General features: G+C 51.5%; 3 protein-coding genes across 9 annotated transcripts in view; 1 reads left to right on the forward strand and 2 right to left on the reverse strand.

Annotated features, from left to right (window-relative positions):
* Positions 1–10,740, reverse strand: part of PRR30 (proline rich 30) — a 78,815-nt gene extending 68,075 nt beyond the window's left edge. The window contains exons 1-2 of the mRNA XM_055400381.2: positions 10,687–10,740; positions 10,437–10,501 (exon numbers count right to left, since the gene is read on the reverse strand). The gene's annotated coding sequence lies outside the window, so the exon portion shown is untranslated. The remainder of the gene's footprint in view (positions 1–10,436; positions 10,502–10,686) is intronic.
* On the reverse strand, positions 46–11,678 carry SLC5A6 (solute carrier family 5 member 6). 7 transcript variants are annotated; one of them, XM_088841251.1, is made up of 18 exons: positions 11,663–11,678; positions 10,437–10,501; positions 8,267–8,348; positions 6,890–7,435; positions 6,517–6,582; positions 6,148–6,199; positions 5,720–5,787; positions 5,287–5,441; positions 4,781–4,921; positions 4,456–4,585; positions 3,840–3,928; positions 3,295–3,407; positions 2,909–2,976; positions 2,421–2,507; positions 2,093–2,274; positions 1,756–1,859; positions 1,413–1,528; positions 46–1,009 (listed from the first exon to the last, which is right to left on the reverse strand). In XM_088841251.1, the coding sequence occupies exons 4-18, from the start codon at positions 7,280–7,282 to the stop codon at positions 857–859; spliced, it is 1,917 nt and encodes a 638-aa protein (XP_088697377.1). In that variant the 5' UTR covers positions 7,283–7,435; positions 8,267–8,348; positions 10,437–10,501; positions 11,663–11,678; the 3' UTR covers positions 46–856. The 7 variants fall into 7 exon arrangements, with proteins under 7 accessions (XP_088697377.1, XP_088697372.1, XP_088697375.1 ...); XM_088841246.1 differs by lacking the exon at positions 11,663–11,678 and adding an exon at positions 11,199–11,259 and having other exon boundaries at positions 8,267–8,350; XM_088841249.1 differs by lacking the exon at positions 11,663–11,678 and adding an exon at positions 11,065–11,238.
* ATRAID (all-trans retinoic acid induced differentiation factor) lies at positions 11,301–15,988 on the forward strand. The gene is made up of 7 exons (XM_055399515.2): positions 11,301–11,458; positions 12,131–12,252; positions 13,892–13,963; positions 14,172–14,243; positions 14,343–14,464; positions 15,318–15,415; positions 15,632–15,988. Exons 1-7 carry the CDS (start codon positions 11,360–11,362, stop codon positions 15,734–15,736), a joined length of 690 nt encoding a protein of 229 aa, XP_055255490.2. The 5' UTR covers positions 11,301–11,359; the 3' UTR covers positions 15,737–15,988.
* Positions 15,989–16,103: the final 115 nt, after the last annotated feature.

The raw sequence follows: 16,103 nt of genomic DNA on the forward strand, positions 1-16,103 counted from the left end.
GACTAGGGTGGACAAGAGCAGGTGCAGACAGTGCAGGAACCCAGATTCTAGCCCAATGGCAGATTTTATTCCTTAGGAACAAAGATATGTGGGTAAGAAACTCCAAAAGGAAACAGGAACATGAATGACCAAATGACACGAGGGTGGCATGGCTCAGCAGTCAGATGGATGGCGCACTCCACAGTGGACCTGGTCACGCCCTGGTTTCTCGGATCAACATCCGCCCCATCCCCAAGTGCCCATTGCAAAGGTAGGGGGTGGGGCAGCGAGATGAAAAGCATCCCTAATCTACACAAAGGAGATAAATGTACCTGTGTGTTCCGAGGGGCCTCTCAGGGACAACAAAACCTCCCTCTCAAGAATGGAGGTAGACAGCTAAGAATGTCTGGGTAGCACAGACAACCTGAAATTAGTGTCACAGGAGCCCTGTGTGGCTGACAGAACCCGTGCTCCGATGGGACTGCAAGGGACACAAGAGCTGGCCAAGGCAGCTCCGCATCAATCTTGCCAGAGTGGGCCCAGCACAGCTATTTCTATTCACTTCAAAGAAGCCTGGTGATGCTGAATCAGAAACCATTATCCTTTTGCCAGGAGATTTACCTCTATCCCTTTTTCTGGCAGAATTGTACCCCCTGCAAGCCTGGTTCTCTGGAGAACAGATGGGCAAAGAACAAGGAAAAACCTTGTCCTACTCTCACACCTCCTGTGACATGACAGCTTCTACTGTAGCACAAACTCCCAAGAACAAGGTCCTTTGGTGTGGGTGAGGTCACTCAGCCTGTGATCCTCCTGCAGAACACCAGGGAACTCATCCCTGTACCACAGGGGGCTTCTGGGTCTGGGTCCCAAGTCAGGATCACAGTGAGGTCTCCTGGAGGATGAAGGTGGGGCTGATCCCCGGCTGGGCGGGGCCTTCCTCAGGCAGGGCGATGGCCTCCTGGTCTCTGCTGCCCCTCAGCATCCCATTGCTCATCTTCTCTGGAAACATAGCGGCTTCCAAGGAGAGGTCCTGGGGAACGCAGGCAAGGGGTGGGGTGAATGTGAGACGAAGGGGTGGTGAAGGAACCTCCCTTTCCTCTTGCAGGAAGGGTGACCCTGCTGTGATCCCGGCTAGAAAGGGGACCCGCGAGGGGCACAGGGGAGAAGGGGAGGAGCAGGCCTGGGGTGAGCACGAGGGTGGGAGGGAGAGGACAGGCCAGCAGCTGTGGCCTCTCGGGGCCAAGACCCTTCTGCCCACCAAGCCCCCGCCTCCCTGTGGGAAGGAGCCGGCAGCTGTTGCCGGACCGTCCAGGCTCAGGCAGATCATCAGAGAATGGAGGCTGGGGGAGAAAGAAAAGCAGGGGACGGAAACCAGAAGGCCCGGCAGTAGTCTGAGAGGGAGGGGAGGGGCGCTCTGACAACAGAGGAGCTACCTGGCTGCGGGCTCTGCAGGGAAGTCGCTTCTGACAGGACAGGGGCAGGAGGGCAAGGAGTTTCGGCAACACTGGGTAAATGGTCCGAGGGTCTACAGTCCGGCCCCGCATGCCCCCTGAAGACAAAGTGCTCCTAAGGCTCCTAGTGTATAACCAGGGCACTTCCCAGAGCCATCCTCTCTCACTGCTCTGAGCCCCCAGACCCTACCCACCTCCTAGAGCTTCGCCAAGAAGCCTGACTGTTCCAGACATCCAGGAGCCCCTGAGCTCAGACCCCAGACCCCTGAGTGCCCTCCCTCAGGCAGTCCTCATTTCTTTGCGCCCCCATCCCACGCCCCCTCACCACTGAGCAGACTGACAGCCAGGCCCACCACAATGACGGTGGTGGAGTTGTGAGCGCTGTACCATAAATACGACAGGGAATAGAACTGCTGTAGCCCCGTGGGCCTGGGGAGAGCAGGGGGTGAGGACAATTAGAAACTCATTGAAGGAGCAACCGACCCTCAGGCACCTGGCTCTCCACCCCCACCCCTCCGCAAGGTCCCAGAGTCCGGGGAACCAACACTCAGAATTCCCCACCCCCCAGGCTTCCAGTGGCCCATCCCTTAGCAAAGGCCCTGGAAAACCCCGCAGGAATGAGCTGCTTTCCCCAGGAAGAAAGAGAATGAGCTCTGACTCACTTGGAGGCGGCAGTCGAGGGCATCAGTGTGGCCATGGTGACAGCAGTCAGATTGCTGGACAGGGAGAAGCTGGACCCGTTAGGGGGAGAGGGTGCTCTGCCAGAGCCCATGCTGGTCACTATGCTCCCAATGCCGATCCAGAAGGCCATAATCAGTCCAGCCAACAGGCCCACAATGGCACCCTGCCCAGAGACATGGCACTCTCTTGTCACAAGGCCAGCTCCACCAAAGTTTTACACTGGTTCTCAGCACTCCTGGTGAGGGCCCTGCCAAGCCATTCCCCAGGTCCACCCCCACACATGACCCTGGAGCCACATGGGTCACTCACAGGAGGATTTGCACAAGGAAAGAACATCCCAAGGCAGAAGAGTCCAAGCAGGGGACCCCCAACCATACCAAAGATGCTGATGGCTGCCTGCAGAGGATAGGGTGAGAAAAAGAAAAGAACACACAGGCTGAGAGAGCCCAGCCTCAGCAATGTGGCAGAGCCACCAGCACTGCCTCAGAGCCCCACCAGTCAGATCTGTCAGTCTCTTCTCCCTGGAACCACTAGAACACAGGATCCTAGAGGGCAGAAACAGTTATGGGAATATACCTGTAGTTCTTCAGAGGCTGATCGTTAGACCTCCCTGAGCCAACAACCCTGGGGCTTTTGGCTACTAGGGAGTCTGTTCAGATCTAGCCGCTCAAAGGGGAATTTCTGACACCTGCCCTCTGTGTCAATTCCTTTCACAATAGCGGTCTTCTTCCCTTTCTGATTTCAATCTGTTCCTTTTCTCCCCCAACAATCAATCCCATTCTCTCCAGAGTCATTACCTGCAGCACAGGTCCCATCTGTGAGGAAATATAGGCCATTCCCAGACAAAGTAAGCCATAACCAAAGGCTTGGAAAAAAGAAGGGGAGAAATAAGCAGATGTGAGTTAACACAATAAGCAGGGAAAGCAGAGCAAAGCTCCTTCCCTAGTGAAACTACTGCCTCTCTGTTCCTGGGAAGGGAGCATATTACCTCAGGATGCAGCTCCAGGTCCCTCCCATCCTGTCCTCATTCCTAGGTGACCAAGACTGCTCCCCAGGAAGTTCCCTGGCACATAAGCAAGGTCAGTGCTTCATTGGGCAAGTGCACTTCAAAGCGGACAGCCGACAGTGCTTAGGGGGTATCTTAGAAAGTACATGGCTGAAAAGATCAGGAGTATAATCCCACCGATGATTCTGGAAAGCATGGTGGCCCGGACTTCAGAGAAATGAGGGAACCAGGGTCGAATCAAGTCTTCCATTGTAACAGTTGCCAGTGAATTAAAAGCAGAGGATATGGTGCTGAAAGAAGGAAGAGAAAGTCAGGTCCAAAAGGGCAAACCTAACAAGGGACCCTATTGAGGGACAAGTGTCCTGAAGGCAGGAGAGGATGTGTGTAACCCAAACACTACTCTGACAGCTGGAACCGAGGAAGAGGCCTGGGAGGCAGGGACACCTGGCCTCTTCTGAGTGGGGTTCAGGTTTGGTTCAAGTAAATCAATTCCTAGTATAGAAGAAGGCTCCTTCACCAAAAAGAGGCCTCGCCTAGGAAAGGATATGCCAAAAAATAAATAAATAAATAAAAAGAAAGGACATGCCTGTCCACACAGAGGAGCTGTCCCTTGTCGTTCACAAACAGGCAGAATGAGAGGCTCAGAGGGACCTCCCATCCACCTGTCACCTTGTACTCATAGGGGTCATCTGTGTCAAGCCTGAGGGGAAAGGTCAAAGTACCTGAGGGAGCCACTGAAGAGGCAGGCGACGAAGAGCCCAGGCAGCCCCGGCAGGTCTCTCAGGACATCCATCACAAAGTACAAGACAAACTGCAGGCAGAGCAGAAGAGTACAGCTCTCCTCAGAGAAGCCCTTCCCAGGGGAGCACCGCCCTTCCCCTGCACGTGCCCACCACATGCGCCGACCAGTCTGTGGAGACTGGGCGCCTTAGGACGGGGGCCAGGCACTGAAGGCAACCCCACAGTAAGTGGAGAGAAAGTGGGCTCTGAAGAAGGAAGGACGCAGCAGCCCATGCCCCAGCTCTCCCCCGGCCAGTGGTGTGACGTGAGCATGCTGGCCACCCCATTGGGTCACCTTTTCTCCTCTACCAGATGAGGCTGTGAGGAGGGATAGAAGAGACCAGCTGCGTGACGGCTCCCCACAGGGCAGGTGGTGCAGAGGAGTGAGTCAGTAAAGGGAGGTCCCCGCTCCCGTGGGCTGGGCCCTGTGATCAACTGCAGAATCCCAGATAGGAAGGACTTTATATGCAGTGCCCACCCCAGGTGGGGGTCCTCTCTGCAGCCACCCAGACACTCCCTTTGCGGGGGTCCAGGCAGGGGGCAGGGAGGCCGTCTCACCTGGTCAGGGGCTGCCTGACTCTGCTGGGTGCTCATAGGATACTCCTGGTAGTAGGTAAACATGACCAGGCCAATGAGGCAGCCCATGCTGAGCGCCACCTGCTGGCAGGGGAAGACGGCGTAGCAGGAGCTGCAAGAGAGGATAGTGCCAAGCAGGCAGAGGGTGTTAGCAGGCATGTCCCCACGCCCCAGAAGGCAGGTCCACGTCCTGCCCAGTGGGAGTGGGTGTGCCCTGGCATCCTGCCCCACCCCAACTGCCGCCGCAGAACCAGGCCCCAGTCTCTCCTCCATCCCGGGCCCCCCATCTTCCCAGTCCTGCCCTCACAGCACTGCAGCCTTCTCCGTGCGGGAACTGAGGTAGCGCTGCACCTGCGCCTGGTTCACGCCATACAACGAGAGCATCATGAAGACACCCCCGAAGGCCAATGTCCAGAACGTGTGCCGCACAAACGGGTCCGGATCCAGCCTGCCATAGACACCAACTGTCACTGTGGCCCCAGACTCAGCCTTCCTTGCCCTCCTCCGACAGGGGGAGGGGCAGAGAGATGGCTGCCAGGGCCAAGGTGGACTCAAGACAGGACAGCAGGCTGGATGGGAAGGGAGTGGTTCCATTCTGCCAACCCACAGCCTCATCCCAGGTATTAGAAACATCCTGACACCTGACCACCCGGGTGGTCCTCCACCCCTGCAGGCCCAGCCTCCCACTGGCCTCAAGGCTACACCTCAACTCCCACAGCTTCCCCTCTGCTTACTACTGCCCTAGGCTCAGGCTCTAAGAGGGGCTCAACTCCCAGGCACGACAGACCCCAGCCAGGGAAGGGGTGTACTTACTCAATTCCAGAGATAAAGCCGTGCTGGGAAGCCACTTCCCACACGTGCCCCAAACCGCCCACCTTGGCCGACCCCACAATGATAACCGCCAGCTGCCCTAGGAACATGACCACTGTCTGGAAGACATCTGTCCAGATGACTGCCTTCAGGCCACCCTGCAGGGAGAAGACAGCACCCCTGCCACAGACGTCCACAGAGCCACACCACCAGCAAGGGCAGCAGCCAGCCACCAGCAGTAGACAGCTGCTGACATCCTTCCCATCCCTTCTCTACCATCACATCCCATCCCCCAACATAAGCCCATCCCTTTACACAACACTCTAAAAAGTCATGCCATCTCCTCCTCTCATCTACTACCCACCTACTTATCTTGTTCCACCTTTTCCTCTTTCCCCCACCTCCCTCCTCTCCATCCTTCCCTAAGACTGCTTACCAGAGCAGTGTAGATGGTACAGACAATGCCTAGGGTCAGCACTGACAGCCAGAGATCAAAGCCAGTCACTGTAAACAGATAAAAGTCACATTCCTATCTCCAGATGAGGGTTTCCCAGGGATAAACCAGGGAAATGTGGTAAGATGTGAACCATTTGATCATTAAGGATGAAATAAATCAGTTACCACAATGGAAAAAAAAAAAAGTTTGCAAAGCTCCACCAAAAGGTGTTGATTAACCAATTCAGATGGGGCCTGATAATGTTTGATTAGCTTTGGACCTCTAGTTAAGAGTAGCCAAGGGCCCAGACAGTGGAATAATTCCCTGGTCAAGGTTGGGTTCTTTTCTGCACTCTCTTCTCCACCTGCCCCTCCCAAAGGTTTTCCCTAGCCTGCTGTGGCTGGGAGCCAGGGACTGTGACTCCTCACCTGCATTGAGGGCCAAGGAAGGCGCATAGAGGACGACCCCCATATAGATCACCTGTCGGGAGTGGAAAGAGAACGTGAGGGGAGCAGCCAATGCGGGGGGCAGAGAGAGAAGAAAAGACAGACCTCAGCTCCAATATCCCAGTGGCCTCCCTTCACCTAGGCGCCCCCTCCCTCTCCCTTCTCCCAAAGTTCGGTTTGCCACCACCATAGTTATGTGTGCCGGAACTGGGAGGGATGGCAACAAGATGCCTCTGGGGGTGAGCAGGAATTTCAGTCTTGCTAGTCTGAGAGCAGGGAAGGCTCCAGCGAGCCCGAATCCATGTCCCCCTACCCTGCACCAGGCTCAACTTCTATCCCCATTCCACTTACCATCTGAAAGATGAAGGTCACAGTTCCACAAACACGCACAGCTTTATTGAAACGGAGCTCCAGGTACTAGGTAGGAGTAGATTTAAGAAAAAAAAAAAACACACACATTCCTCCCCATCCCATCCCCAACAAATCACATACAACTTCCTCTGGGGGAGAGGAAATAGCCAATTCATATCCACTCTGGGTCCCCTCAGCACAGCACTCTTCTCCCTATCCTGCCTGATCTCACCACAGTGAACTTCTAGACACACGATGTATTTATTCCCTGCCCCTCTCATCCGGCAGACAGAGTTGAGGGGCCCAGAACTCTGTGTGCCTGGCTCCTCTCTACCCCTGCCCCTGAGGGTCCTATACGCTCCTCCCTACCTACCTCATAGGCACTGGTGATATGCAGGCGGTAGAAGACGGGGATGAAGACATGTGCTGGGATCAGCAGTCCTAGGAAATAGCAGCAGCCCAGGAACCAATACTGGGTCCCGAATCGGTAGATCTCAGACGGCACACCCAGGATGGCCACAGCTGACTGGAAGGTGGCCAGCAAGGACAGTGCCACAGGAAGGCAGCCCATTTTGCGGTCTGCCAACAGCAACTGGCCGATGCTATGTCGGCCCCAGCCACGATAGGCATGGTAGAGCCCGATGGCAAGCGAGAGAACCAGCAGCAGGCCAAAGACCACATAGTCCACCAGGCTGAAGGTGGACGTGACCACGCTGGTGTCTGAGGTTGGAGGGAGGGGTGTGGCGGTGCTCACCCCCACACTCATATTCTCTCTGAGTCTGTGACCTGTGGCCACTTGCTCTTCCTGGGCTCTGGGCTGCCACTCAGCTGGGCAGTGACAGGCAAGTGGCTACGATCTGACTTCCAGCCACCGTCTCACAGTCCTCCTCCACCACCAAGTGACATTGTCCGGGGTGAGCTACAAAGAAACTGGCTCTCAGGCAGGCCTCTCCTGGCTTCATGGCCACCCCCCCTTGGGCTTGTGCATTCCACACCCATCAGATTTGCCCAGCCAGGCCCCAGGGGAACCAGAAAGGTCTGGAGGCACTGATATGTGTTTGGGCAGAGTGGGGAGGAAAGGGAGGATTCAGCAGATTGAGATAGCCAGGAGGTAACTATATGGCCAAGACCTTTCTGGGTATACACAACTATGAAACTTAAGAACCTTCTAAGGTCTTCACCCTAGCAGGAAAAGAAAAATCACCTCTAACCCGCCCTCTAGTTTCTTCTCAGAATTCCCTGCCCCATCCCCTGCCTGAAGGCACAGACCCAGTCACTACAATGTACTAAGCCAGCAGAGTCCAGCCTGGCGCCTCCACCCAGCAGGGAAGAAGAAACTTCAGGAAAGAAAAGAGTAACAAAACCATGGCATCCTCTCCTCTCAGCCTCAGGCCCCGCCTTCCATGATCCCCAGTGCCACCTTCGAAACAGCACGCCTTCTCAGCACTGATCACCAGGAAGACCACCTCCATGGCAGCCTCAAATTCCCTTTCAGGCATCCCCAGGCCAACCACTCTGTTCTCCCCAACTTATTTAAAGCCCTGCCAACCACCTCTAAGCTCCTCTACCTGTAACACGGCAGTCAGTAGCAGATCCAGGGAGAGAGGTTGGGTTCAAAAGTGAGAAGCCAACATGTTGGAAACCAGGGGTTCAGAGTTACAATTTCACTCCCTGGCTGGGAGTTGGGTCAGGGGTGGGCAAGAGAAACAGTCAGGGAAAGTGGTGCTATCCCACTGGAGCAGACACCTACCTCGAGGAGCAATCCCTGCTGTGAAGCAAGGCAGCCCGGAGAAGCTGCGTGTCTGGAGCTGAACGGAGGCTGTGGGCCTGGTCTCTAAGGAGCAGAGGTGAGAAGAGCTGAGGGTAGAGCGAAGCTCAGCAGCTATTTGTTCCGGCTCCTTCAGGGAACCAATCACTGTGGTCCAAATGGCCCTATCACCCTACAGCCCCCAAACTCCAGCTCAGCCCTAGAGACTCCAGAACAGAGACCAGGGAGCTCACATTCAATGGCATTCTTAGCTGGATTAGGCTTTTGCTGCAAGTCCCACTTGGCACTGTGTGCCAGGAGGAATTGCAAAAGAGTTGCTGAGAGATAGGAAAGTTGCTGTTCTAACTCCTGCACAATATATACTAATCCTTAGAGAATATATTAAATACCATTATCCTCAGAACAAGGATCAGATCACAGTATGCCAAAACTTAAAGGAATCTTAAGAGATCACTAGCATAACCCCCCATTTACCAACAGACACACCGAGGCCTGTGAATTTAGAAAGCTTAACATGATGACCATTAACATTTTTTGAACACCTGTTGTAAAACACAGCACTGTGCTATGTACTTCATAAGTATTAGCAATGATAAATAATATCTGTATCTTTCAAAACACCATGTCTCTCAGGTTATACATTTTCTATGAACACTCTTTAGTTCTCTGGGGTTAGACAGCATGATATAAAACAACAGAGAAATAACAGGATTGTCAGTAGCCCTCCCTCACTACTCCCTGAACCAGGGTTGGAGCAGAGTGTTAACTGTTGTCAATCATTCCTGGAACAAAGTTTAAGTTTTAACTAATCTAGAGACAGATTAACATAAACCATGTCTTCCGTTCTTTCTTGCCCACTAGGAGAAAGATCAGCCTTGCTGTCTTCCGGCTCTCCTACCCTGTGTTCTTGGACATATGTTGCCTGCCTGGCAAGATATGGCTTCATGCAGACCAAACCTGAACCCTGAACCTGCTGGGGCCAATGAAGAGGGGAAAACAAGCTGGCAACTCTTGAATCACATGTTAAACTAAGTCATAAATGTGAGTCCCCAGAACAATGTTCCCAACAGGCCACTCAGTTTCAACCTAAAGATGCCCTGGGCCTTTGCTACATTGCAACATCTCAAGTTTTCTCACTCCTCTTTGGCAAGTTTTGCACTGCTATGATAGAGGTGATGGGAACTACCAGAGAGTAAGAGGAAATATGTCTGCTGTGTACAAATAACAATGTACAGAGGTAATGAGTTAATGATAATGGCTAGGCAGGTAGTTGCAAAAGGAAGGAAGGTCAAAGTATAGAATGGAAAACAAGATGTACAGAAATGGAGACCCTCTGCTGCTGGGGTAAACTGGCAGGGCTTCCTGAGAGTTCTATTTGCATGAGATGCAGAGAACCCTCCTGGGTGGCTGAAGAAAGAGCCAGGTGAGACAGGAAAAACCTGACCCAGTAACAAAAACTTCACCAGACACGGTTCTGAGAGCAGGACCTTCTAACCTTTAAAAAACTCACCTCTCTCTGAGAGGTGCCAAAAGTAACAGAAAAGCTGTTTCACTAAAACTCTAACACACAGGGCACCAAATAGCAGATTGTAGGGGGCTCTTTTAAAAAATCCGATATACAAAGACAAGAAAGAAAATCATTCCTAACCACCCTAATCACATTCTCACTTTGGTAGCAAAATGAATTGCTTTGACTCCTACAAAAGGCAAAGGGACCACCGGAGGGCCAACCTTCCCCAAAAGATGCCTTCAAAGTCTGTCCTTGTGCCTAGAATCCGGCAAAGTCTGAAAGGCTCTGCTGCTGCTGCTGCTAAGTCACTTCAGTCGTGTCTGACTCTGTGCGACCCCATAGACGGCAGCCCACAGGCTCCCCAGTCCCTGGGATTCTCCAGTCCTCATTAAAACGCTAGTAAGTAACTAATGCCTTAGTAAATGTGCCAGTCCTCTGAAAGTAAATGCTTTTAGGAGATTCCAGACACCTGGGGGTAGGTAGAAGTGAAGCCAGGCTAGAAGACGAGCTTTGATTAGCTTTGATGAGTTTTTACTGGCCCTAACCAAAGCCCACACTCAGTCCCTCCCGGCACGGGGCTCCCTCGGCGCCCTTCGGTCGGGGCCTCGTGTCACCACGGGATCGACCTCGTCTTCCCCTTACCTTCAGGGCCCAGCCAAGACTAAGAAGGTCTTGTCGTTCTTCCCGAGATCTGCATCGCTCCTTTTCTGGGAAGACAAAGGAGATGAGGAGTTAGGGGAGCATCTATCCCGCTTCCACCTCCTCGCCAGAGCACCGGACGCCGCGTGGTTTCAGGACTGAGATGAAAAGGACAGGGTGCCCCGAGCGTCCCCAGGCTCGTCTCCTCCCGACAGGATTTGCCCTTCGTCCTTTGCTCCCCCATCACCCTTACCCTCTTTATTTCCTGACTTCTCTCCTTCCCTCCACACGCGAGGTGGCACAGCCACTACCACCTCGCCGCCGGCACCTCACCTTCCCCGGACTCCAGGCGAGGAGCCGGCCCATCCCGCCCATCATCTTTCCGCTCCTCCCCGTCCCTCCCCGCCCTGACGCCACTCTCCGCAGCCTGTGTGCTCCGACCCACCCCCTCACGGCCCGCCCTCGGCCGGCCCACCTGCCAGATCTCCACTCGTGGGTCCGGCCTCCGCGGGAGAGCGGGCCCAGCCCCGCCAGGCCGGGTGACAGCGGAGTCCCGCCCCCTGCCCGTCCCCGCGCCGCCATGTTTACTGCGGGCAGATGGATTAACCCCGAGTTGCTGCCGAGAGGATACCCCGACGTCCGGGCGCGTAGAACGCGGCGTTGAGAAAGCGGTGGCAGGGAGGCCTTCGCTTAAGCGGGGAGAAGGGTGTGGTCAGTCCCCCGAACTAGGACTGGGGCGCCCAACAACAACAAAAATCCGCTGACCTCCGCGACTAGCGGTAACCCCGAGCACTCCCGGGACCGACCAGCCCACCTGACTAGCCGGGTGGGCCAGGCCACGCCCCGGGCGGGGGCGTGACACGGTGGGAGGCCGGGCCGCACGCGCAAGTCTCGCGATCAGTGGAGGAGGTCGGAGACAGCGAAAAATGGCCCCTTGCGGCCTCGGCAGTTCTTTGAACTTGGTTCCCTGGGCTGCAGCCCTGCTTTTCGTTCTGAGCGTGGGAAGGGCTTTGGCGCTACCCGAGGTACTGAAGCAGATTAAAGGTTGGGTTGAAAAAGAATTGCTCGCCGGTTCTCGGCTCTCCCCTCTCCCCTGCCTGCCGCAGCCCTGATTTCGTCCCTGGGGCCTCCCTAGCCGTAACCCAGCCGGCTCCCACTCCTGAGTGCTCAACGCCGCTGTCTCCCAGCGCTTTCGTCCTGCTGACGTCCAAAGACGTTTGAAATCTGACCTCCTCGCTCCTTAATATTCGAATAGCTATAAGTTCTTTCCACAAATGAGTCCTCCGGCCGTTCTGAAAGCTTGCTGCGTTCTAATGCCGCTGGATAGCGTGCGTTGGTAGGACTGTACTTTCTGTAATGCTTGATGAGTTCTTTGTGTACCTGCAGTTCTTTTACACCCGGTCACATGGGCCTGGCAGGTTGAGAAGTCGTTGGAGAGGGCATTATAAATGTGTTCGAATAGTAATTCTCAGAGATGAGATCCTTCCCTGGACAAGATCCGGTACAGAAATTCTCCGGTGCGCTGTTTTGGCGCCTGATTCCAGGGGAAGAAATATGTCTTCTGTAAATCTGACATAAAGGCCCTGTGTTAGAGGAATTCTGGAGCGTATACTGGCACTTAACGTGTGAGCCTCTGTTGTTTTTTGTTTTCCTTGGCTTTTCTTTCTGAAGTTCTGATAGTTTTCTCTCTCCTGCAGATATGCATCCAGTGTCCAGGGAGTGTGCAAAATTTGTCAGAAGTGGCTCTTTATTGTAAGCGAACACCAGAGCTAACTCTGCGAGCCCGCTGCTGCCTGAATGGGGACGGCACCATCCTGGGGTGAGGGAGGAGAAGACCTCCCTGGGTACTGTAAAAGAGTTCCCAAACCAGATTCTTCAAAGCTTGCCTGATTGGCTTTGGGGATAAATATTCGTACATATTTTTGAGGCATCTAAACCAAGAACCTCAGACTTTTAAATCTGTTTTTGGCTAAGTGAAGAATCTGCCTACAGTCCAGGAGACCTGGGTTCGATTCCTGGGTTGGGAAGATCACTTGGAGAAGGAAATGGCAACCCACTCCAGTATTCTTGCCTGGAGAATCCCATGGACAGAGGAGCCTGGCGGGCTATAGTCCATGGGGTTGAAAAGCGTGGGACACATACTGAGTGACTAACACTTTAAACAACCCTGTGGTTCTTCCTGGTTGAAAAATGCATAAAAGACATAATTTTGAGCATTTTTTAACCTTATCTTGTTTATTATCAACTCTCTGGCTTATTTACTGTAGTGTCTCCATGAAATGACTCCTTTGGCCTCCAGGACACTATGAAATATGGTTTTCTTCCTCTTGTCATTAATTCATATTTGAGGCAAATTTCTCTTTTTGTCCCCTTATACAGATTACTTCCTGCATTGCTTTCCCCTCACACTCTTGAGAATCCACTTATTCTTACAGCTTCAACCATTATGCAGGTGTCTACCAAAACTAGATTTCTCTTAATTTCCTTTAACTTTTCTCTAGATATGTGGAGAAAACATAATAGATTCCTATTAAACATTTCCTTTTCAGAGTACCCTCACTTCAGGTTCAGAAAGTCACTTGTCTTGCTTCCATCCTCCTCATTCCCTTATCTATCTAAACACTTATTTTATATTGAACTTTCCGAAAACCAGTTTCTTTCCATTATTGCTCGCTCGCTTTAAAATTAAACTTACAATAGTCTATGGCTCTAGGATAAAGTACAAAGCAGGAACTATCACAGACTGGCCCAACCTACCTTTCCAACATTACTTTGAGTTAGTTGTCCACTCAAACCTTCCAGGAGAGTCTGGCTTCAGCCAGATTCTTCTACCTCCAAAAGCAGGCCACCTTTGTTTCTCTGTTCAGGCCTCTTTCTTTACCTAAACTTGCCTTCCTCCATCAAATTAGGATATATCTGTCCTTTAATTCCAACATTGTTTGTGAATACTCTGTACTACTAAATGCCAGAGTAATATCTTTTAATTTTTCACTTCCTCTAATCCTTAGTGTCCGTACCACTCAAGTTAATTTTCTATACTGTTCACATTGCAATTTAATGTTTATATATTTTTTATTCTGGGTGATGGTCTTGTTCCCCTAGTGCATTGTAAACAACTTGCAAGCTAAGATACTGAATGTTACTTTTAATTCTCCCAATTTTTGCAGTTAGTAGTCATTAAGTAAATATTAAGGCACTATTCCATTAAGGAATAGCAATAGATATTGAAGAAATGTGACTAGTGCAAATGAGGGACAGAACTTTTAGAATTTAAGTAGCTACATGTGTTAGTGGTTACTTAATTGGACAATGCAGGATTAAAACATCTACCAGAGTGCCTAGTTTGTGGCCCTGACATAGGTGTGTTCAATGAATATTAGCTGTAAAGGGGGTTGTAATAGTTTACCCTGGGTGAAGGGGAAAGATACACAGTTTCACTAATTACCTTATTTCCTCAGGCTGGATCTCCAGAACTGCTCTCTGAAGGATCCTGGTCCAAACTTTCCTCAAGCACATACTGCTATCATCATGTAAGTCGTTAGTTATCCTCCTTCCCAAAAGGTGACCTTGGCATAGGGTTGATGGGAAAGTCTTTGAGGATGGACTGCTAAAAAGATGTTTAAATATTGTCTACATTTGGACAACTCAGAATCAGAACTGGATTACCATCCAGAAAGATGTGTGAATGAAAGTAAAGTGTTTTCCTAGAGCACAGTGCTAACAGTGTGTGCTTTGCAGAGACCTGCAGGCAAACCCCCTCCAGGGTGACTTGGTCAACACCTTCCATGGCTTTACTCAGCTCCAGACTCTGTGAGTAAGAGTTTGGGGTGGGGGAGAGAACCAAAGAGAGGCAGTGCTATGAACTCAGCAACTTTGGTCTGCATATTATGACTGCCTGTGTGTGTTCAGGATACTGCCACAAGATGTCAACTGTCCTGGAGGTATTAATGCCTGGGATACTGTCACATTTTATATAAACAACCAAAGCTGCCAAGGACAAAGGAATATTTGCAACAGCACTGAGGACCCAGGTATGCTGTCTCACTTCCACCCCTCCGGAAACTATTCCTCCTCCCTGTATTCTCTACTTTAGATCAGAAAGACAGTAGAATTACATAAGTGCCTTTTGTTCAGGTTTCCAAAGTGTTCAGTCCAGGCGCTCAGTCATGTCTGACTCTTTGTGACTCAATGGACTGCACTATGCCAGGCTTCCCTGTCTATCATCAACTCCCAGAGCTTGCGCAAACTCACATCCACTGAGTCGGTGATGCCATCCAACCATCTCATCCTCTGTCACCCCCTTCTCCTGCCTTCAGTCTTTCCCAGCATCAAGCTGTTTTCCAATGAGTCAGTTCTTTGCATCAGGTTTCCAAAGTATTGGAACTTCAGCTTCAGCATCAGTCCTTCCAATGAACATTCAGGACTGATTTCCTTTAGGATTGGCTGATTTGATCTCCTTGCAGTTCAAGGGACTCTCAAGAGTCTTCTCCAACACCACAGTTCAAAAGCATCAATTCTTTGGCATTCAGCTTTCTTTATGGTCCAACTTTCACATCCATACATGAGTGACTAGTGGAAAAACCACAGCTTTGACTAGACGGAAATTTGTTAGCAAAGTAATGTCTCTGCTTTTTAATATTCTGTTTACATTTGTCATAGCTTTAATATGCTCTCTAGGTTTGTCATAGCTAGGAAGTCTTAACCCTTTGGAAAGAAAGGTCTTAAAATTATTTTGTTATCATGACAGTGTTCTGATTATCTGTAGTCTTCTTTCCACTCTACCTTTGACCTAGAAATAGTTGAGAGAATCTAAGCTGAAGGAGATAGGTGGGAAATATACCTAATGAAATCCAGTGATGTTCTCTGTTTTTCTCTGGCTCTCAGAAATATGTCCTGAGAATGGATCTTGTGTACCTGATGGTCCAGGTCTCTTGGAGTGTGTTTGTGCTGATGGCTTCCATGGCTACAAGTGTATGCGCCAGGTGAGGAATTAGGCCTCCTAATTAGGGGTAAGAGATACGCATAGATCAAGTACCTCTTTAAAAGAAGACCAGCAGCTGATGCAAATCACCTAGAGAAGGAAACTAGAAGAAAACTGCCCTGGCTGAGGGGACAGATATGCTAGGTAATTACTGGATGTTAGGTTGTAAGCGCTTGGTGTAACCCTTTATGAAGTTTTTTTGGTCTGTTATTCACAGGGCTCCTTCCCATTGTTCATGTTCTTTGGTATTCTGGGATCCACCACCTTATCCATCTCCATCCTCCTTTGGGGGACTCAACGCCGAAAAGCCAAGGCTTCATGAACCACACAGGTCTTCCTACTGACCTAAAGGTCATCCCCATCTTAGCCCAGTCAGGGAGATTTGCTTCCTAGACATCAGCCGTCAGAGGATCTTCCCAAGGCAGAGGCCTCCGATGGAAGGAAGACGGAAATTTGCACAACCCTGGTGTGTTGTAGACATGCAGTCCGGGAGTGGATAGACATCCAGTCCAGTAGTGAACAAGTACTAGTTCACATTTGTGCTGTTGACCACAATAAACAGTTTTTCTTTTTTTCTTCTCGTCTCTTGGTTGGGGTGGGAAAGGCTGCTTCGCGGGAGAGCTGATTTTCACAGGTTTCCCTTACCTTCGCGCTTGGTAAGAGGTGACTCAACCCGCTAGCCGCCCTGG

Source organism: Moschus berezovskii, chromosome 11 (assembly GCF_049115385.1).
Source record: "Moschus berezovskii isolate FMDL1 chromosome 11, NW_MosBer_1.0, whole genome shotgun sequence".
In the NCBI taxonomy this organism is placed as follows: domain Eukaryota; kingdom Metazoa; phylum Chordata; class Mammalia; order Artiodactyla; family Moschidae; genus Moschus; species Moschus berezovskii.

Excerpts from the sequence above, each read along its gene's own strand:
- ATRAID (XM_055399515.2), top strand. The coding sequence starts at position 11,360 with ATGGCCCCTTGCGGCCTCGGCAGTTCTTTGAACTTGGTTCCCTGGGCT. Across the intron at positions 11,459-12,130 it reads GGGCTTTGGCGCTACCCGAG|ATATGCATCCAGTGTCCAGG; the intron begins GTACTGAAGCAG and ends TCTCTCCTGCAG. Across the intron at positions 12,253-13,891 it reads GGGGACGGCACCATCCTGGG|GCTGGATCTCCAGAACTGCT; the intron begins GTGAGGGAGGAG and ends TTATTTCCTCAG.
- SLC5A6 (XM_088841251.1), bottom strand. The coding sequence starts at position 7,282 with ATGAGTGTGGGGGTGAGCACCGCCACACCCCTCCCTCCAACCTCAGAC. Across the intron at positions 6,200-6,516 it reads TGACCTTCATCTTTCAGATG|GTGATCTATATGGGGGTCGT; the intron begins GTAAGTGGAATG and ends CACTCCCGACAG. Across the intron at positions 5,442-5,719 it reads GTACCATCTACACTGCTCTG|GGTGGCCTGAAGGCAGTCAT; the intron begins GTAAGCAGTCTT and ends TTCTCCCTGCAG.